The sequence below is a fragment of the Otolemur garnettii genome, unplaced genomic scaffold, assembly GCF_000181295.1.
Source record: "Otolemur garnettii isolate 467f Iridium unplaced genomic scaffold, OtoGar3 scaffold00145, whole genome shotgun sequence".
Classification (NCBI taxonomy): Eukaryota; Metazoa; Chordata; class Mammalia; order Primates; family Galagidae; genus Otolemur; species Otolemur garnettii.
Genome location: NW_003852540.1, coordinates 2,334,633 through 2,357,291, shown reverse-complemented (window position 1 = coordinate 2,357,291; position 22,659 = coordinate 2,334,633). Strand labels below are relative to the sequence as shown.

At 40.7% G+C, this 22,659-nt stretch overlaps 2 protein-coding genes across 5 annotated transcripts in view; one reads left to right on the top strand and one right to left on the bottom strand.

Annotated features, from left to right (window-relative positions):
• The window catches only part of ASPA (aspartoacylase), a 32,387-nt gene extending 15,182 nt beyond the window's left edge, over positions 1-17,205 (top strand). The window contains exons 5-6 of one of the 3 annotated variants that reach the window (XM_023518721.1): positions 1,775-1,884; positions 17,095-17,205. In XM_023518721.1, coding sequence (XP_023374489.1) covers positions 1,775-1,884; positions 17,095-17,112 — 128 coding nt within the window. In that variant the 3' untranslated portion in view covers positions 17,113-17,205. Of the gene's footprint in view, positions 1-1,774; positions 1,885-5,180; positions 5,670-17,094 lie in introns of those variants that run through there. The other 2 variants (XM_012810899.2, XM_023518720.1) reach the window with 2 other exon arrangements.
• TRPV3 (transient receptor potential cation channel subfamily V member 3) overlaps positions 16,431-22,659 on the bottom strand; it is a 32,536-nt gene continuing 26,307 nt past the window's right edge. Inside the window, exons 14-18 of one of the 2 annotated variants that reach the window (XM_003799057.1) lie at positions 20,944-21,010; positions 19,420-19,694; positions 18,381-18,493; positions 17,080-17,159; positions 16,431-16,575 (exon numbers count right to left, since the gene is read on the bottom strand). In XM_003799057.1, coding sequence (XP_003799105.1) covers positions 16,481-16,575; positions 17,080-17,159; positions 18,381-18,493; positions 19,420-19,694; positions 20,944-21,010 — 630 coding nt within the window. In that variant the 3' untranslated portion in view covers positions 16,431-16,480. Of the gene's footprint in view, positions 16,579-17,079; positions 17,160-18,380; positions 18,494-19,419; positions 19,695-20,943; positions 21,011-22,659 lie in introns of both variants that reach the window. The other variant, XM_012810920.1, reaches the window with a different exon arrangement.

The window sequence follows — 22,659 nt, the reverse complement described above, 5'->3', positions numbered from 1 at the left end:
GGGCACCTGTGGTCCCAGCTACTTGGGAGGCTGAGGCAGGAGACTCGCTTGAACCCAGGAGTTGGAGGTTGCTGTGAGCTGCGATGCTACAGCACTCTATCCAGGGTGACAGCTTGAGGCTCTGTCTCAAAAAGAAAGAAAGAAAAACAAAGTAGGAGGAATCACACTACCAGACATCAGACTATACTATAAATCCATAGTGGTCAAAACAGCATGGTATTGGCACAAAAACAGAGAGGTAGATGTATGGAATAGAATAGAGAACCAAGAGATGAACCCAGCTACTTACTGTTATATGATCTTTGACAAGCCAATTAAAAACATTAGTGGGGGAAAAAAAAAAACATTGAGTGAGGAAAAGATTCCCTATTTAACAAATGGTGCTGGACGAACTGGCTGGCGACCTGCAGAAGACTGAAACTGGATCCACACCTTTAACCACTAACTAAAATTGACTCTCACTGGATTAAAGATTTAAACTTAAGACATCAAACTATAAAAGTACTAGAAGAAAGTGTAGGGAAAACACTTGAAGAAATCAGCATGGGCGAAAATTTTATGAAGAGGACCCCCCGGGCAATTGAAGCAACATCAAAACTACACTACTGGGACTTCATCAAATTTAAAAGCTTCTGCACAGCCAAAAGCACAGTAAGTAAAGCAAGTAGACAATCCTCAGAATGGGAGAAGATATTTGCCGGTTATGTCTCTGACAAAGGTTTGATACCCAGAATCCACAGAGAACTCAAACGTATTAACAAGAAGAGAACAAGTGATCCCCTCTCAGAGTGGGCAAGGGACTTGAAGAGAAACTTCTCTGAAGACAGGAGCATGGCCTACAAACATATGAAAAAATGCTCACTATCCTTAACCATCAGAGAAATGCAAATCAAAACTACTTTGAGATATCATCCAACACCAGTAAGATTAGCCTATATCACAAAATCACAGATGCTGGCATGGTTGTGGAGAAAAGGGAACACTTCTACACTGCTGGTGGGATTGCAAACTAATATGTTCCTTTTGAAAAGACATCTGGAGAACACTTAAAGATCTAAAAATAGACCTGCCATTCGATCCTATAATTCCTCTGTTAGGTATATATCCAAAAGACCAAAAATCACACTACAATAAAGATATTTGTATCAGAATGTTCATTGCAGTCCAATTCATAATTGCTAGGTCATGGAAGAAGCCCAAGAGTCCATCGATCCACGAATGGATCAATAAATTGTGGTATATGTACACCATGAAATACTATGCAGCCATTAAGAAAGATGGAGACTTTACCTCCTTCATGTTTACATGGTTGGAGCTGGATATTCTTCTTAGTAAAGTATCCCAAGAATGGAAGAAAAAGTATCCAATGTACTCAACCCTACTATGAAACTAATTTATAGCTTTCATAGGAAAGCTATAACTCAATTTTAACCCAGGAATCTGGGGAGAGAGGAGAGGGAGGGCAGGGGTGGGGGGAGGGTGAGTACAGGGAGGGAGATTGGTGAGATCACTCCTATGGTTCATCCTATAAGGGTACATGTGAATCTCTCTAATTGTAGAATATAAATGTCTTAACACAATAACTAAGAAAAAGACATGAAGGCTATATTAACCAGTTGGATGAAAGTATTTCAAATTGTATACAGAAACAGTACACTGTACCCCATGATAGTATTAATGTACACTGCTATGATTTAATAAAAGAAAATTATCAACTTCCCTTTTTACAGAAGGTTTTTTTAGATGCTGTTTATGCATATTGTTTTCATCATAGGAAAAGAATTTCCTCCCTGTGCCATTGAGGTCTATAAAATAATGGAGAAAGTTGATTACCCCAGAAATGAAAATGGAGAAATTTCTGCTGTAATCCATCCTGATCTGCAGGTAACATTTGCCATTTCTTTTTTTTTTTTCTTGGTTTTTTTTTTTTTTTGCCATTTCTTTAAAATATTGAAAATAATAATGCTCTACCTCTAAGTAGAACTTTACAGTTAATTTAGCATTTTACATGCATTAGTTCATTTGATGTTCTCAAAATCATTGCAATGTAGGAAAGACACACAAACACCTATATATATTGAGTATAACTTGTGCTGGCTCTGGGAATATGCCAGTGAGCATAGTCTATATTCTCATGGAATTTGTAGTCTAGATATACTGATGTGAAAATGAAAATCCTTCTCAAGTGCAATGGGTAGAAATTATGATGTCCATTTTAATATTAGAAAATAGTGACTTGGAAGTTAGATCCTTCCCATGGCCATCCAGGTATCAATGACAGATCTAGAACTAATGTTATTTGCAGTTGACCAAATTGCTGCTACCTCCCTGTGATCCACTCAATGAGTTAGCAATACAATTAGAATCTCTTTCTTTGGAATGTTTTCTACTGTGATTCCCTGATTCTCCTCAAAACCCTAGAATCTACTCCTTGCATGGTTTGATGAATAATGGCATAATGAAGGAGGAATAAAAGACTCTTAGGAGAGTGTAGGAAGTTTAAATATGAAAAAGACAAAGGGAAAAGGAGAGAGGAGCAGAGGTTCCAGAAAGCTAAGACATCTGTTCCCCATTGTTTACCCTACATACTCTCAGACCTCAGAGATGGAAGAGACCTGGTCTGGGACTTTCAATCCTGGCTACACATTACTTAGAGAGCTTTTTTAAAAATAACAATGCCAGGACTCCACTTTGAGATAAACTGATCTAACTGACTTGGGTGATCAGGGTTAAAAAGCAGTGATCCAGTTCAAATCCCTATTTAATGACTCTAATAGTCATCCAGACTTGTAACTTAATTAAGTAGCTGACTAGTGGAGTAAATCCTGCTTTGTGGCCTAATGGGACCCAGGTGGAAACCTGAAAAAGGAGCCTTAGGCAATGTTTTGAAGGAAAGATACAGATTGGGAAGAAGGAAGAAAGCAAGCACTGTAGATGACAAAAATAATCAAGCACAAGAAACAAAGGCTGAGGTGATGATGTCATAACAGGCTAAACCAGTATTTTTTGAATATTGTGATGTCCTTAAGGATAGTCTTGAGTAAACAAATAATCCTGGAAAGGCTGAAAAGAGAGAGTAAAGAGATCAGTAACAAATAGAGTTAGTAGTAAGTCTTGAATGTTAGGAAGAGTAGTTTTATTGGATAGACAAGGAAGAATTCTTTCAATAAGGACTAAGAACTCTACAGGAAGGATTGATTGATTAATTATTTAAACAATTACTTTTGAATGACAAATAAATCTATTCTGAGATTGAAGATAGGCAATGTCCCTCATGGAGCTTCCTTACTAATCGGGGAGAACAGACCATGAATAAGTAAACAGTACAGATTGTATCAAACTGTACTAAGTGGTAAGATAGCAGAGGGTCACAAAAGGTTCCAGTTAGATGGGGTGATCAGAAAATGCCATCTCTGAGATGGTGGCACTGAAGCCAGCTCCTGGAAGCTGAGAAGCCAACCATGTGGGAACAGGTACAAACTTGAGGTGTTTGAACAACAGCAAGAAGACCAGTGTCCATGGAGAGTAGGAGTAAGCAGAGAACATAGACTCTGGAGCCAAAGCAGGGACATGCTTATGAGTCCAGATTTTGTTTTAAGAGTGATGGTTCTTAATCAGGGATGCTAATTGGAATCACCTAGAGTCCTCCCACCCCATGGCTGGAACCTATCACAAACTACTGATACAGTGCTTCTTGAACTCAAGCCACGTGAGAAGCACCTAAGGAGCATTTTTAACATCCTTATTTCCAGATCCTATCCCTAGAGATTCTGATTTAATTCATAAAGGTGGAAACAATCCATTGAGTTCACCAGGTGATTTCCTTATGGCTCAGGTCTGGGTAGCAGTCCACTGATCAGGATTCTGCGTGTGGGGGCCAGCCACATGTGTGCTGAAGTTCCTCTAGACGTGGTCTAGAGCATGTCTCTGCCTGAAAACCACTGGTCCAGAACAGTAGTTCTCAACTGAAACTAATACCCTATAAAATCATATGGGGCTTTAAAACAGTGGGGAAAAAAAGTGAACGATAAATGGGTAGAATTAGGGACTGGAGAAGGAAAAGGAGGTGGGTTACATAATTATGTATCTTGACTACATGGTTATAGGTTATATGACTATGCTAAGCATGTGTCAAAACTCATAGAAGTATATACAAAAATGAGCAAATTCTAAAATGAATTTTTAAAATAACAATGCCTGGACCTCACTCTTGAGATTCTAATTTGATTTATCTGACATGGAACTAATCCCTCTACATATGTATACAATATTAACATCCCGGTGATTATAATGTATGGCCAGGACTGAGAAAATTGCCATGACGCAGCGATTCTCAAACACTAATGCTGTACGTCTGAATCTCTGGAGATTCCTTAAAGTGAAGATTTCTATTTAGTAGGTCTGCAACGAGGAATGAAATTCTGCTTTTCTAACAAATTCCTGGGTGATGCTGTTGCTGCTGGGAAATGCCAGAAATGCAGAATCTCAGGCCCTATAGAATTGGGATCATCATTTTAACAAAATCTCCAGATGAAATGAAAACATATGAAAGTTTGAGATCTGTTCTAGGGTCTCTGCAATGTGACACCATTGGCGCTGAAAGGCTCAGAGGTCCAAATCCCTTTCAGATAACTCAGTTGTTATCCTAATGTGGGAACACATTTGTAATGTATCCACCTTGTCTTAGATATTCCATCCCACCCTCACCAATCCCCATAAGAACAGAATCTCTCATACAACATGCCTCATTTTAATATCTGTAATATTAGAATATCTTACACACAGAAGGCTCTTAATGGATATTCCCTAAATTTTGCTGAACAGCATTTAACTTCAGCTGGCAAGAGGTAGATTATGCACTTAGGTAGACATGCATTCAGTTTTGCCTTTAAATGTTATAAATTGCTCTGGCAAATTTCAAGGTAAACTTGGTATTGAAGCAAGCTTTAATTACATGTGTCAGTTATAAAAATCAAAAGGGGACCTCTTGCCACTGCTACCAAAATTAACTACACAATTTCAATTTAGTCAGATCACTCATATGCCTCTCAGTACACCTCTCAAGCATCTCTTTTAAAAGAATAGAATGCTGTAATTTGTGAGTTGTCTAGAGTGACATGAATTTTTAAAACAGGAGGAAAACCAAATGTAATTTATTTATTTTAATTGTTTCCTGAGAGGATCAAGACTGGAAACCATTGCACCCTGGGGATCCGGTGTTTTTAACACTTGATGGGAAGACTATTCCACTGGGTGGAGACTGTACGGTGTACCCAGTATTTATAAATGAGGCCTCATATTATGAAAAGAAAGAAGCTTTTGCAAAGACAACTAAACTAACACTCAAGGCAAAAAGTATTCGCTCTTCTTTACATTAAATATCACTTCTAGCTCGCTTGTTGTACCATACCTTGAAAAACTCTACTAGTTTATAAGATCCTCAAAAGGAGGGTTGTGCCTTAATCAGCTTCATCTCCAACACCTAGGACAGTGCCTTACTCAGTAGACATCTAGCAAATTTCCTAAATTAATGAATATCTTTGAAAGGTATCATATTTTATGTATGTAACTTATTCAAAGACATGTTTCTAGTTTATTATACATTATACTTTAATGCTCTTAATAAACAGCCTTTATACTCAAAATAAAAATTAAAAATACATTAAAAAACTTATTAACTTGAACATAGAATTAAATGTATGTTTTTAAGCACAAGCATACCTTATTTCATGGCACTCCACTTTATTATGCCTCACAGATAATTGTGATTTTACAAATTGAAGGTTTGTGGCAACTCTGTGTCTAGCAAATCTATTGGCACTGTTTTTTTTTTCAACAATGTGTGTTCACTTCACATTTCTGTGTCACATTTTTATAATTCTTGAAGTATTTCAAACTTTTTCATTATTATATCTGTTATGGTGATCTGTGATCAGTTATCTGTGATGTTACTATATTGTTTTAGGACACCACAAATTGTGCCCATATAAGAGAGAAAACATATTCAATAAATGTTATGTGTGTTCTGACTGCTTCACTGACCAGCTATTTCCCCATATCTCTCCTTCTCCTCAGGCCTCTCTATTCCCTGAGACATAGCAATATCGAATTAGGCCAATTCAGAACCCTAAAATGGTCTCTAAGTGTTCAAGTGAAAGAAAGAATCATACTTCTCTCACTTTAAATCAAAAAAGCTAGAAATGATTTAGTGAGGAAGGTATGAGAAAAAAACTGAGATCAGTTGAAAGTGAGACCTCTTGCACCAAGCAATTACTCAAATTATGAATGCAAAGGAAAAGTTCTCAAAAAAAATCAAAAGTGCTACACTAGTGAGCACACAAATGATAAGAAAGTAAAATAATCTTATTGCTGATATAGAGAAAGTTTTAGTGGTCTGGATAGATCAAAAATAGCTGCAACTATTTTCAGTCTTCAAGACTGGGCTTTGCATTTCATTGTTTTAAGGCAAAACCTAATCCAGAGCAAGGCCCTACCTTGCTTTAATTCTGTGAAGGCTGAGAAATAAGGAAGCTGCAGGAAGCTGGCAGATGTTGGTTTATGAGGTTCAGGAAAAAGCCATATTCATAATATAAAAATGCAAAGTGAAGTAGCAAGTGCTGATATAGTAGCTGCAGCATGCTATCCTTAAGATCTAGCTAAGATCATTGGTGAAGGTGGCTACACTAAACAAAAGATTTTCAGTGTAGGCAAAACAGGACTTTCATAGATAGAAGTCAATACCTGGCTTCAAAGGATAGGCTGACGGTCTTGTCAAGGGCTAATTCAGTTGGTGACTTTGAACTGACACCAATGCTCATTTACTATTTCAAAAATCCTAGGGCCCTTAAAAATTATATTAAATCTATTCTGTGTTTTATAAGTGGAAGAACAAAATCCGAATGACAGCACATCTGTTTATAACCTGGTTTACTGAATATTTTAAGCCCATTTTTGAGACCTACTGTTAAGAAAAAAAAACATTCCTCTCAAATTATAACTGTTCAGCACCTGGTTAATGCACCTGGTCACCCAAGATCTCTGATGGAGATGTACATGATTAATGTTGTTTCCTGCCTCTAACACAACATCCACTGTGCACCCCCTGGTCAAGAAGTAATTTTGACTTCTTGTTTAACTCTTATTATTTAAGAAATACATTTCATAAGGCTTTGACTGCTATATAGTGATTCCTCTGATGGAACTTGGCAAATGTGATTTAAAAATTTCTGGAAAGGATTCACCATTTTAGCTTCCATTAAGAACATTCATGATTCATGAGAGGAGATCAAATGTCAACATCAATAAGACTTTGGAAAATGTTAATTTCAACCTTCATGAATGACTTTGAGGAGTTCAAAACTTCAGTGAAAAAGTCATGCAGTTGTGATGAAACCAGTAAGAGAATTAGAAGTGGAGCCTGAAGATGTGACCCAATTGCTACAATCTAGATAAAACTTGAATGAAAGTTTCCTGCAAATCATACGAAGGCAGAAAAAATAAAAGAAAAATAATATAATAAAATGTTTAAAGAAAGTGAATGAATGAGGAGTTCTGTCTTATGGAAAAGCAAAGAAAATGGTTTCTTGAGATGGAACCTACTGCTGGTTGAAGATGCTATGAGCATTGTTAAAATGACACGTTAGGATTCGGAATATTATATAAAATTATTTGATAAAGCAGTAGCAGGATTTGAGGATTGACTTCAATTTTGAAAGAAATTCTACTATGAGTAAAATGCTGTCAAACAGCATCCCATGCTACACAGAAATTGTACATGAAAGGAAGAGTCAATAAGTGCAGCAAACTTCATTGCTGTCTTCTTTGAAGAAATTGCCATAGCCACCCCAACCTTCAGCAACCACCTCCCGATTATTCAGCAGCCATCAACATCAAGGCAGCATCCTCCACCAGCAGAAAGATTATGACTCCCTAAAAGTTCATAAGATCACTAACATTTTTAGCAATAAAATATTTTTTAGTTAAGGTATATACTATTTTTTTTTTTTTTTGCAGTTTTTGGCCGGGGCTGGGTTTGAACCCACCACCTCTGGCATATGGGGCTGGTGCCCTACTCTTTTGAGCCATAGGTGTCACCCAGGTATACACATTTTTTAGACATAATGTTATTGAGCATTTAATAGATCACAGTGTAAACATAATTTTTATATGCACTAGGAAACCAAAACATGTATGTGACTAGCTTTATTGCAATATTTGCTTTATTGTGGTGGTCTGGAACCAAAGGTGCAGTATCTCCAAGGTAGGCCTGTAATGTGTAAGCACTAGTAGAAGTTAATGGGCCAGGCTTGCTCTTTTTTAAATTTTCATGTTTGAATTAATGATAACATACCACACAGCATGTGCACAGTCTATAAACTTTAGCATTAGTTGTGATATCTGAAGGAGATTTTGTAATGCTTTTCTATGAAAGAAATGTGAAAGAGAATGGCAATTGTAAAGATGACATTATGAATACATCAAGAAACTCTGAATGGTCCTTTGTCTGCAGACAGTAGTCCACACAAAGCATTGCTGCTGTGATCTGCCCACTTACTCTGCACTGAGCTCAGGGAGCAAAGAGCCTCGTTTAGACATCTCACATGCCCCTTTACAAGCTACCTTTCATTCCTCACATGGGAAATTTGGAAATGGCCTTCACAGCTGTCACTTTTTGTTTTGAAACAATGTGCTCACCATTATTCCCAGCCAAGGTATGAGGAGGTCTTTGGGCTTGAGCATTTGACAACATAGGTGGTGAAAGCCAGTAACATAGGGCAATGGACACTAGTGGAAATGTGACCCAAACACATGTTCTGGTTTGCAAATGCAGTCTTTCAAAAAATTCTCCCCTTTTGTAAATGCCCAAATCTCTCATCTGCTATGATTCTTCTCCTTAAAGGACCTCTCATGGACTCTGCCTCCCTCCTTCCTCTTTTAGGCCATAGCAGCCAAGTAAATGGGCATTTGTATTCCATGATTTGGACCCCAAGGATCCTATAATTATTTCGAACATATTTTCTTTTTTATTTTAGATGTATGAATACAAATGATTAGGTTACATTGTTTGCATTTGTTAGGTAAAGCCCAAGTTGTAGTTGAGCCCTTTACCCAAGAGGTATGCCACATCCCCCTACAATGCTCCCATTAGGTAAGAGCTTACCCCTCCCTCCTCACCCTCTCCCCTACTTGAATTTCATTGTGTTTTTACTAATGAAAAATGTTCTATAAACATTTCTATTCTTCTAGAGTAGACCCCGTCAAGCCAATTTTACTCCATCACTCCATCTTCAGTGTTCTGTAGACTATAAACTCTTTCTAAATTTTCCAATTTTTATTTTTCTACTTCATGAAATTATTTTTGTTGGAATAAACTCTTATTTCTGAATTCCTGTAGTAAAAATATAATTTATCAATCAGCTTGTATACATAACAAATTTTACCAATCTTCCTTTTCCCAGTATAAATGTTCTGTTGTGCTTTATTTCCTGATCTGATTACTCTGCATCAATTTTTTTCAGATGTAAATTTTGGCAAAAATGCCTATTTCTTCTGTCAAATTTTAGTTATTTGTAAAATTTACATGTGCACTTTAGGTCACTATGGTTTCAGTGTGGGGATTGATTATTTCTATCTAGTCTTATTGTCTTTGACTCAATGTGGTTTTAGTTACTTTCAGTTTTGTTTTATTTTTGTTATTTCTAACACATGTAGACTCACTTTTCTCATTTTTAAAATGGGAATGAACACAATAATAGTGCCTCATTATGAGGATAATGTGGGCTAATGCATGTAAGCACTGAGCTTAGTGCCTAGTACAGAGCATGCACTCAATAAATGATTCAAGTTCAAATTCCTAACACAGAAGGCCCTTCAGGATCTGCTCTTCACTCCCTTACAACCTCTCTAGACTCATCTCCCTTCTGGCTCTCTCTGTTCCAGGACCCTTCCTGTTGTTTTATTACTCTATGCCTTCACACAGACTGATTCTTTCACCTAGAGTTCTCTCTCTCCTTCCTCCATCCCCCACCCTCACTCAGGCCTTGCTCTAGCTAAGTTCTGTTCTTCCTTCAAAATGCAACTCAACTCTCATTTCATGTACAAAGCCTTCTTGGTGCTCTTCTACCTGACTCAATTGCCCCTTTGCTCTGTTCTCCTTCCAGCCTATCTTCAGGACATTAGCAGCGTCTTTTTGAGGGTCTGCAATCTGATACAAGTCCAATAAATGATTATATCAAACATCCTTCTCTACCAAAACTCTTCCTATTCCACCAATGTCCCTGCTGTCTTTTTTCCTGCTTTCCAATCATTTCATGAGTATGGTCCCCACAGCTCCCAGGTGACAGTCCATTCCACACTTGTCAGACAGTTACTATATCCCAAAAATAGCAGGAGGAAAAAAACACCCTTTAAGCCTACAACCACATAGGAAAAAAAATAGAGAAATGTTCACACTCAACAGTTCCCCCATGTAAAACCTTTTGGTGGCTTCTCCTTGTTATGACATAACATACCCTTGTTACGAAATCGCAAAGCCTTACCAGGATTAGACAAGACCTGTATGCTCCAGCTTCAGCCCACCTCTCCACCATATTTCATGTCACTGGGCCCCTTGCACCCAGCAATTTGGTCACACAGGCTTCTATAGTCCTCAGATGTACCAAGCCCCCTACTATCTTGGGGTCTTTGCCCACATTTTTTCCTGCTTTTTGAAACCCTGCTCCCACCCCTGTACTCCCTTTAGCTAAATGACACTTAAAAGTGACTCAGCTAAGAGTAGAATGTGAACATTTTAAAACAATAACTGAGAAAATGACATGAAGGCTCTGTTGACCAGTTTGATGGAAGTATTTCAGATTACATGTGAAAACCCCACACTGTACCCCAGAAGTGCATTAATGTACATGGTTACCATTCAGTAAAATAAATAAATAAATTAATTAATTAAATTGTAAGCAAACATTAAAAAAAAAGTGACTCAGAAGAAAAATCATTTTATCATAAGGACGTTTACACTAGATTGTTTATCACAGCTCAATTTATAATCACCAAAATGTGGAAACAACCTAAATGCCCACCAACCTAGGAATGTATTAACAAGCTGTGGTATATGTATGTCATGGAATACTATTCAGACATTAAAAAGATGGAGACTTTGGAGTAGGGCACCGGCCCCATATACCAGAGGTGGCAGGCTCAAACCCAGCCCTGGACAAAAACTGCCAAAAAAAAAAAAAAAAAGGATGGAGATTTTACATCTTTTGTATTACCTGAATGGAGGTGGAACACATTGTTCTTAGTAAAGCATTGCAAGAGTGGAGGAGCAAGAATCAAGTGTACTCCATTCTAATATGAAGGCAGCAGATGAGCTAATACAAGCGGGGGTAGGGGAATGAGTAAGTGGGAAGAGGGCAGGAGAGTGGAAGATGGGGGGTCATGGTATATGGCACACCTCTTGGGGGCGGGACTTTATAAGAGGGACTTTATCTACCAAATACAATCAGTATGATCTAATTCTTTGTGCCCTAATGAATCCCAAACAATAAAAAGGAAAAAAAAAAACTCTCCTTTTCTCATTTCTTTTTTCTTGCTTACTTCTTCCACCCCCCTCTCCCCTTCTGGTGACTATTTATTATTGAAAACAGTCAACTCTGCATCACCATTCTGTGTCCAGTCAGGGAAAATCAAGCCTATGAGTCCAGTGGTTCCTCTTTTTGGAGAGAAGGGACTTCTACTCCAGAGGGACATTACTGAGCATAGAGAATAAAGAAGTGGCAGGAAGTATGTTCATACTGGCAAGGGTTTTCAGAATTCTAAGATTCTTCTTTTCCCTAATGACTTTTAGAAGGATATGTCCCAGAACTATGTCTCTGGGTGGGACTTTTCTAACTCACCTAAAAATAATAATAAGATAATATGAAGGAAAGAGCTTTATAAAGAGTATAACGCTCAAACATACAGTATCAAAGGATGAACAATTTTTCACACTACCAAGAGTCATAAAAATGTTCACACCAATTGACCAGTGTTATATTTGTGGTATCTCATTCCCACAAATGTAACTTATAACAGGAGGTTCCACTTTTTTCTATCAGTCTACCCAGAATATTCTCAAGGATGGCACATTCCAAGATTATGTATAAAGCCTGTTTAAGCTAGGTTTGGGATTGTATACAACCCCCACTTCTTTGCCACTCAACAAGACACATCACAGTGAAGGAAGTTATCCTGGAATCATCTGAAGTAAGTAAATAATTCACCAAACGCAGCATTTCACTTATTAACAAATTGGTTGCAAGTTTCAACTCATCAAGACAAAGAATGTCTTGGCATTCAAGTTAAGAACTTCTGTCTTTATGAAATAATTCATGGAAATGATAAAATGCATATAAGTGGGGCTCATAGGCAATAATGATAGTAATAATATCAGCTCTTCAATATCAATTCTCTCATTGCCCACTCATGGCAGGAGGTAGACAGGCAGGATTTATTCCTTCTGGTCTCCAAGGACCAGATAGAGCCATGGCTTTATATCCATTCAAAATAAGTTGAGAGCCAGCTTGGGGGTGGGGGGCAGGGCATAGGAGGAGTTGTGTATGGACTAAACTGCCAGCATCATCTGGCTGTGAATCCTTGAGCATGTCACTTCAACTCCAGGAGTTTCCTTTTACTCAAACTGCTGTCAAAGTGGCCAAATGGTTCAAATGGAGGTACTGAACCTGAATGCACTTTGAAATGTAAACACTGTACAAAGGTGAGGTGTTTTACAGCTTTCTGGCTCTGTTCCTGAGCCAGGCCCAATCCAGTGGTAATGCTGCAGGTCCAAAACCCAGCCTTCCCTCTACCCGCTCCTATCAGCAACACTCTAATATGCCAGTTTTCATATTGGCACACCTAAGGCAAGGAAGAAACATGGCCATTTAGAAGGCAAAATAAATATTTATTAGAAATCAAAAAAAAATTCCTCCAATCTCACAAAATGTTCTTACTCTTTTTTTGACTTCTTTCCTAAACATTGGGTTTCACACACACACAACACCAACAAGTACGTAGTTTAGAATTTATAAAGGTCAGGCACATTCAATAAAGTGGGGTGACAATTCTTTGTTTGGAACCAAGATCACAGTGTAAAAAAAAACAAACACGTAAATCCACGTAGATATCAGATATACCTTACAGGCCTGGATGATGGCCCATCCACCTGGGCCCCACCCAGAGCAGAAGGACACAGCTCACCAGGCTGTGAAGAAAGAAAGGAGCATCAATAATACTGAGCTCTGTCAGGCAGAAGCCTTCCAAGAGCTTAATGAATTCACAGTATAGCCTAGAACATCTTCTCCCATATCCCAGGAGGAAGGTAAGCATCTTTTTTTTTCTTGTTTTTTTTGTTTGTTTGTTTGTTTGTTTTTTTGGTAGAGACAAAGTCTTACTTTATCGCCCTCAGTAGAGGGCTATGGCATCACAGCTCACAACAACCTCCAACTCCTGGGCTTAGGCGATTCCCTTACCTCAGCCTTCCAAATAGCTGGGACTACAGGCGCCTGCCACAACACCAGGCTATTTTTTTGTTGGTGGTGGTGGTGGTAGTTTGGCCAGGGCTGGGTTCAAACCTGCCACCCTTGGTACATGGGGCCAGCACCCTACCCACTGAGCCACAGGTGCCATGGGTAAGCACCCTTTTTAATGCAAACTTGTAATGAATTCTTCTCGAGGAAAAGTTTAGCTGAAAGAGCATTTGAGCCAAAGCCACTCTCTGAGCATGGGAGATCTCATCCCTGGACAACACCTTCCCATTCAATCACTGAAATGTAAATCATGAGGTTTTAAGATATCCTGATAGGCTCGTGGTTTTGTTTTAAAGTGGGGAGTGTGTGTGTGTGTGTGTGTGGTGGTGGTGTGCACACCTGCATGTACACTTGAATTTTTAACCAGTCGTAGGTATCAAAGGGACAATGTGGACTGCCAAAGGAGTCATCCAAGCAAAAAGTCCTGCCCCTTGACATATGCCAGCCACAAAGATAGACTTAAATTTACTGCATAGTTATGCTTAAAGACAAATGGTGGTGTGCAGGGGGTATTTGTGATCCAAGAATCAGAACACTTCAGCTTCTGCAGCTCTGATAAGACTTCTCACATGACTGTGAACAAGTGCACATTCCTCTCAGAGCATTAGTCTTCAGGGATACAGTGAAGAAAGTGGCCCTTTTCACTCTGATGCTTCTTGCAAAGTACTTTGCAAGTAGTTTCTTTGCAAAACTACCTAGGCTCTGATCTTCTAGGCTGGGAGCATTTTGTGGATACCACTGTTGAGAATAACCACTACAGAAAAATACTGTTGCCAACAAAGTCCATCCAGATCCACAGAGAGCAGCGCTTCACAATGCACGAGAAGGCAAAGATCCAGTTACTGATTTCCATTTGCCTAACCTTCCAGCTTTTGTCCAAGTGAGGAATGGGGAACCGTATGGCTTTAAGCATTAATATTCAAGTCAAAACAATTCTGGAATCTCCAGCTTTGTAGTATAGAACATGATACAATGGGTCCAAATAACTGCCCCTCAAACCAGACATCCGTTCAAGGTAAATGCAAGTAGGTAACTCCAGATATGGAGAGCTGACCTGTACACTCTTCAAGTGAAAAGAGAAATTAAAGTTCCTCCAACTAGCATCTTCAACAACACCCCTCATAAGTGCTAAACCAGCTTGTATTAAAACACCTCCAATATCTGAAGCAGTTGCTGAACTGAAGTAAGCCAAAATCTTTCTCAAGTTATTTTACTAGGCCAGCCCATCCAGAACACATCTGCTCCTTCTGCTTTCATAACAGTCTCCCTCAAATCTTCTCTGCTCAAGAGACACGGGCCTGGCCCCTTTGCCCTCAGAGTTTGGTCTGACCATTATGGCTCAAAGCAAGAGTTGACTCCCTAGGTCAGGTGGGAGTGCAGGGCCACTGCACACTATGAAGTCTCCCATGCTGCATCTTCTGCCCAGCCTACATCTCCCTGCCTAGCTAGGCCCATCAGAGGCACTGAGGACAAGTCTCTACCAGTCTCTACCTACCCAGCTAGGCTGGTACACAGAGCACCCCAGAGCGGAAAGACTGGCTCAGAGTGAATTTCTTGGCCTGAACTCCATCATTTGCCTTCAGTCAGATTAACTAGCCAATTGCCAAGTCATGTAAAGGCCGAGTTCCTATTTGTGCCATTCAAAATCAAAATTCATGGTTATTATAATGCCACTTCAAAATTTCCCTCATTTATCCTTTCAGCAGATAATGCAGGCAGAGTAGATTTTCTGGTTGTTTAGGCCCCAGTCACCTGGAAAATTCCTTCAATCTCCATTTGTCTCTGCCCCTAAACTGACTCTGTGTCATTTCAGGGGAAGAACATCAGAGAATGAGAATCTAAAAATAAGCCCCAAGTCTTGGCAAACACTCATCCCTCACAAGCTTCCTCTTCAGCTTCAAAATTCACATTTAACAGAAATACTTCACGCCAGATCATGTAGGGCATTTTGTTAAATTCCCCCACTGAGAAATACTGAGGTATGCCAGTAACCTCTGAGATTTAAGACCACATAGATGGAGCTGCTGCTATTTCTGCTTCAGCTGAAGCCACAATCCCAGCTTAGAGGCATGAACTATCGCAAGACCAGGACAAGGAAGAGAGCCAAGCCCTTTCACCCAGATCGCAGCGGCCCAGCAGGGCCTGCCTGGCTGTCTTATGTGGACTTTTGTGTGTATGAAGAAAAGCTTTTTGTCTTGTTCTGGCTACCCTAAGGCCAAGTATACAGCTAGCCCAAAAGCCCAGAATCTATATCTCAGCTTCTAAAATCATATACTTCATCTGCAGTGATTTTCATTCTTAATTGAAATGTATTTTTATCTATACTGAAAATTAAAACCCTGTGTTAATTATGCTACTAAAAATACCTCTCAGTTTGAGACAGTTTGAGCCTTGGGGTGCCAAAGGCACTCATTCCAAGGATGGTTTCCTGTTCCCTGAAAGTTCCAAAAGGGCATTTCTGTGGCTTACTCTCCTCCTCCCCTATTAGGGTTATCTTAATGCCCTGCACATTCTGGAATGGGATCCAGAGTCTCCCACAAATACAGGCAACTCAGTCACAGTAATGGAGATGGCAGAATGTGTAGGCTGGGTTGGGGCAGTCAAGGAGATGTTGGCAGGAGAAAAGACTCCTCTCTCTGCTCCTTGGGCTCCTGCCTCTTCCCTATCACCCATCTCTTCCAGCCAAGTGGACCCAAGACTTCAGGAGACTCCCAGGCTCCCGACTGCCAGCTTGGGTTTACACAAACTCTGATGAATAACAAAATCCAAGATGTTTCCCACTTAGACAAACCGACAGCAGCCTCTCAGTTCTGACACCTGCTCAGAGGGTGCTTTCTGCTTCCAGGCTGGCAGAGCCAGGGTCCAAGTACTCAGCCTGCAGCATCAGCCCATGTTCACACCAGCTCTGGGTTCTGCTTCTATACTGAAGTTTCCGGGAATTCATCTATTTCATCAAATGCATTGAGAGTAGTTTTGCTGTTGCTCCTGGAAGAATCTTGAATTCTGTTGAAATCTGCTTTAAAAAAAATCTACTTTAGAAATACACCGCTCTGCATACTATGTTTCCATGTCTTAGGGTACCACCTAATTTTCTGAAAGTTGTTCCGGCTCGGCGCCTGTGGCTCAAGCCGCTAAGGCGCCAGCCACATACACCTAAGGTGGCGGGTTCGAATCCCCAGCCCGGGCCCGCCAAACAACAATGATGGCTGCAACCAAAAAATGGCCAGGCGTTGTGGCGGGCGCCTGTAGTCCTAGCTACTTGGGAGGCTGAGGCAGGAGACTCGCTTGAGCCCAGAAGTTGGAGGTTGCTGTGAGCGTGATGCCATGGCACTCTACCCAGGGGGATAGCTTGAGGCTCCGTCTCAAAAAAAAAAAAAAAAAAAAAAGAAAGTTGTTCCAACTAGGATTATAAAATATCAGTACCAACTTCATTCAACCCTCCCATTTCACAGATGGGAAAAGTCAGAGCCCTTGGATTTGACAGGACGGGACCCCATCCCACCCACAGTAACAGTACCTGTCCGTTTTACAGGTCCCGGATCTTCATTAAGAAAGGAGACATGCGTTTTCCATTCAGTCCACTTCACCTCATTGATCCTGCAAGTGTGATCATCATTCTCTCTACTTCACAATTTCATCTCATTAAATGCAAAGAGCACCACATTTGGAATGTCCCAGTCTCTAGACCAGATCTCTTCTATCCCAGGGATCAGGAGTACCCCTGCCCCAAGTGGTCATACCAGGTCTCTTAGGATTTAAAATCTGTCAGTATCTCCATTTCTCTAGGCCTTGAGGGATCAGTTCTCCTCCCAGTGTATGGTACCCAGAGATGCTGCAAGTTGCTCAGACAGGTGTAAAGGTTACACGTCTTCAGACTTCAGCAGCTGTGCCTGACTGGCCAGAGGGAGCCCACAGGGAGAGAGGGTGGGCCCTGACTGAGGAAGTGTGAAGATTAAGCCTGTAGGCTAGGCCCAGAGGCTCCTGTAATGCTAACACTGTGGGAGACTGAGGTGGGTACATTGCTTGAGCTCAGGAGTTCTAGACCAGCCTGAGCAAGAGAGTCCATGTCTACTTAAAATAGAAAAACTGAGGCAGGAGGATCACTTAAGCCTTGGAGTTTGAGGTTGCTGTGAGCTATGATGATGCCATGGCACTCTACCCAGGTCAACAGAGTGAAACTCTGTCTCAAAAAAAAAAAAAAAGGATGAAGCCTATAGAAGTTCAGCTAGGGTCAAGAATGCACTAAGAGAAGGTAGTTAGGGTTCGTACTCCAGTAAGAGGGGCCAGCATGTAAGATGTTAGAATACAATTTAGGAGATGTTGGTTTGACTTAAATTCACATTCCGAGAACCATCTCTAGAATGAGAGTGTCAAAATCAGAAATATCTGTTAGGATAACAATGACAATCAGAAATGTTGGTTTCCAAGGGATGGGATTTCAGTCAGAGAAGTAGATTAAGGTTTTACTCAAAAAAGTTGGTCTATAGGGTAAGGGTAGGAAGTAGACTTTCAGAAAAGGAGGCCATAGGATATGCAAGAGCTTCTTCTAAAATCAGAAAACTTAAGATATGTCAAAAGTAGCTGTTTCACATTCCATTTGTCAGTGACGAAATGTGCCTTGAGTTCCCAGGTGTCATAAGAATCCACACAGGGTAGACAGCAGGACAAAGAATGTCAGGTTGGCAAATCTTTTCTAAACCGGACACTGGACAGGCCACCAAAAGAGACAGTGGCTGTGGTGTCAGCGAGCAACATGCTGACTCATCCCTCTCTACACATCCCAAAGACCCCCACCCAGGGCCCTTCTCCTTTCCTTACCGCAAACACAATCGGAAATCTTCCTCCGCTACTTTACACAGCTCTCCCATCCTGAATCTGCTCCTCAGCCACTCTGGTAACATTTTCTCAAACTCCAAGATCGTCCTGGCTCTCTGGGAACATATACAAGTCTAAGGAGCGTGCAGGCAAAGACACGATCAGACAGCCCACTCCACCCTCACTGGGTGCTTACTGCACAGACCTTGAGGGTTCAGCTAATCTACAGAATCCAAAGACAAAAAAAGCAGGAAATCCAGGAAAGACGTTCAAATTGGTTTCAATATGACATAAATAACATTGCTGGAAGTCCGACAGCTTCCTGGTTAAGAGTGATAGGATCCTGGAATTCAAGGGTAGAGACTAGGGCTGATATCTTGTAGTCCTCCCCCACTTCTCTACCCCGGGCTTAATCTTGGCTATACTTTTTCTAATCTCTCTTGACTAGTATCAACAACCCAATTAAGAAAGCCTTAATAATTAGAAACATTCTCATGTCAAATCAGCTTTTCTCCCTGTGGTTCCCCCATGTAGCTCAGTTCTGCCTTCTGAGGCCAGAGAAGGGGACTGCTCCCTCACACACAAGTAGCTCTGCAGATATCTGAAGGAACTCTCATCTTCTTCAACCCTAGTTCCAATAACCATTTCTTGTGAGACAGTCTCTAGTCCTCTCCCAAACCTGGTCACCACCTCTGGACCCATTGGCGTCCTCAGCATATTAAAAGTATTAAGGCCAGGATAGAGTAGAACAGAATTGTCACCTCCATTGTGCCTGACCCTGTACTCATCTTGAGGCACTCTAAGGTCATGCTCTGATATCGACATATCACACTGTGAACTCTGAGCAGAGCACTCCCATAAGCCTGAGTTTCTCTCACACATGCTGTTCTTCAGCCATGCTTCCTAGACCCTGTACTCAAAGAACCTCAACTAAAGGTTTCCTCAAACCTGGCCTGTCATAGGAGAGTTCATGCAGACTCCCAGGCCCTGCCCCAGATGAGTCCTCATGGAGGCCTCACCCTCACCCCTGCACCAAGGTCACCTGCAGGCGCCAGATGCGCTCACTCTCTTTGGAGACGTTCTCCACTGTCTCTCCCATCAAGGCAATGAGCATGTTGAGGAGGAGGACAAAGGTGAGGATGACGTAGGTGATGAGCAGGAACAGAAAGAGGACCGGGTACTTGGAGTTCTGCTGGATGTTCAGGTCGCCCAGGCCTATGGTGAGCTTGAAGAGCTCTAGCACCGCCTCGCTGAAGCTGCCATAGGAGCTGCAGTCCTTGTTATCATTTGGACACTTCTCAATCAGTGAGGCCAGGGCTGGGAGGACATAACAGGGTGTTCTTTCAGCCTCTCTGCCTGGCTGATTACCCCATAAGCTTGGTGTATTTGCACATGCATGCGTGCCCACCCTACAGGCCTGCTGCCTCCTTCTCTCTGGCCACTAAAATCCCATCTCCAGTGTCAGGTCCTCCAAAAGCCTCATCAGACTGGTTTCTCTGCCCTTCCCGCCCAACAAAGAGCATACTCTTGTGGCCCTCCTCGATCCCACATTAGCCCTTGATCCCTTGCAGCCTTGCAGAGTTGCTGATCATAATCTGTGTATGTGTCTCTGGCTCCCTAACAGTCTCTGAGCTCCTGACTTTCTGTAGCCTCGGTCACTTCCCCAAAGGCTGCAAGATCCTGAGTCTCCTCTCAATACTGTGCTGCGAGTTCCCCAGGAGTAAGACCTAGGGCTCACTCTTCTCTTCTTTCCAACACACCACAGTTGTGGTTCCCTGCTGAATGAGTGAATGGATGAATGAGATAGTGAGTAAATGGGTGGATGAATAAATAAGCAAGTGAAGGAGCAAATAAATAAGCAAATTTTGACTCGGAAAAGGTACCAGACAGATGGGAACAGCTGGCTAATTTCAAATGCCAATAATCACTGAAAAAAAAAAGAAAAAAAAAACTTCTCTTATTTCTAAACTCTTTCTATGCAGAGTTTAGAAATAAAGCCCAGTTGTACCATTCCCTCTATTTAAATAGAGATATTTAAGAGGGAGCACCCCTTTCCTGGTCCCCAAAAGACCAGAGGCTCTCACAGATGTTTCTGAGGTAAACTATGAGAGCAAAAGCTGTGAAGACCAAAGAAAGTTACTTCAGTGCACTACTTGGACTCCTACTTTGCGAAGACTATCAGTCAAATTTTCATGAACGTTAGTTTCCCCATCTGTAAAATGGGGCTGAAAATACCTGCAGAGCCTATCTTGGGCTGTGCAGGCCACATGAGATGGATGGGAGAATGGGCAGCATATCTCATGGCATAGATGGGTAATAGTGGCTGGCCTGGTATGATTCCTGGAATCTCTAAGCCTCAGTGACCTTGTGATCAGGATGCTTCCCACTTGGTCAAGGTGTTGAGAGAGGTGAAAAGATACCACTTGGAAAATGCTAAGCATGACAAATACCCCGTTGATAGCTTATATATAAATAATTGCCGTGGCCACTGAGTGCTTTGTCCTTTTTACATCTATATAAAGTGCTTTACAAATGGGTGAGCTACTATTATTTATAAATCAATTACCTACTCCAAATCCAAGTAAGAACACGATATACACAAATAAGAACTTCAGAACATCATGTAAAATGACCTACAAAGAAATAAATGTGATTCGAGGATAAGGTTTAAGCATGTATTCACTGCACACTGACCTCCATTCTGCCCACCCTCTCCTTCCCACGGCCAACTTCTCAGGATCCTCCAAGGGCTCAGCTCTGTGCCTCACCTCCCACCCCCGGCTCTCTCCTCCCTCCACCTACTGGAGCACAGTGTCTCTCTGCCCCTGCTGATTCAGCCTGAACCTCTCTCCACAGAGTCTCGTATCTGGAACCCTCACCTTCCTGGGGGCAGTAGCGTGCTGGAGCCCGCTCAAACCAGCTCACTTTAGAGCTGTCCAATTTCCATGAAGTTTGTGAGCTGGTTGTTAAACACAGCCATTATTAAGAACCAAATCAAACTTTCAGTTATAAGATGAATAAGTTTGGGGGCTCTAATGTGCTGCATAATGACAATAGTTAACAATACTGTATTGTATATTTGGCTTTTGCTGAGAGAATGAACCTTAATGTTCATTGTCACACACAAAGGAAAAGTAACTATGTGAGGTCATGAATGTGTTCACTAACTTGAAATGGGTAAACATATCTCAGTGTGTACAGACAGCAAATCCTTACATTGTATACCTTAAATGGATACAATTATTTTACTTGTCCATTACACCTCAGTGAAGGTGGAAGGGAAACAAACTATCATTTGAATTGCAAAATATTAAAATGTATACACTTACAATTAAATAAATTGTGGTTAAAACAAAGACAATACTCAAAAGTCGTCACTTCCTAGCTATTTGACTACATTTTACAATGATCTATGCTTCTGAGGTTATTTACGTCACAGTAGCCATATGGTGAAAACACTGTTATATATAATGGTATATAGCTGAGCACTTCCTAACACCATGTTCACTGACATGATGCTGGGAACTGGAAATCAGCCCAGTAGTCCCCCCTTATTTGTGGTTTCACTTACTGTTCTTTCTGTTTACCCACAGTCAATGGCAATCTGGAAATATTCCATATGATAAGACATTTTGAGAGAGAGAGCACATTCACATAACTTTTCTTTCTTTTTTTTTTTTTTTTTTGGCCGGGGCTGGGTTTGAACCTGCCACCTCCGATATATGGGGCTGGTCCCCTACTCCTTTGAGCCACAGGCACCACCCCACATAACTTTAATTATAGTATGTTGTTATAATTATTCAATTTTATATTAGTTATTGTTGTTACTCTCTTACTATGCCCAACTTGTAACTTAAAATTTATAAGTAGCTATGTAGGTATGTGTAGGAAAAAACATGGTGTATTATATATGGTTAGCACTATCCAGTTTCAGGCATCTAGTGGGGGTCTTGGAACCTATCCCTGAGACTAAGGAGAAACTACTATATTTATACCATGAAAATTGATAAATACTACAAATCAGAGGTCAATTGACTCACTGTTTTGTGATGTCTAGATCTAGATTTAAGAGGGTGATAAAAACAATGTTAAGCCACATTAAACTGAAAAATGTGTCTGTAGCCTTTACACTGCCAATAGTGCGAAAATATCAAAGGAATATTTCTCCTATTCTATTATCCAATTCCGCAAACAGGGAATATTTCTTCTATTCTATTATCCAATTCCACAAACAAGTTGCTCACATCATTGATGAACAAGTGAAGTTCCAACAGAAATCATC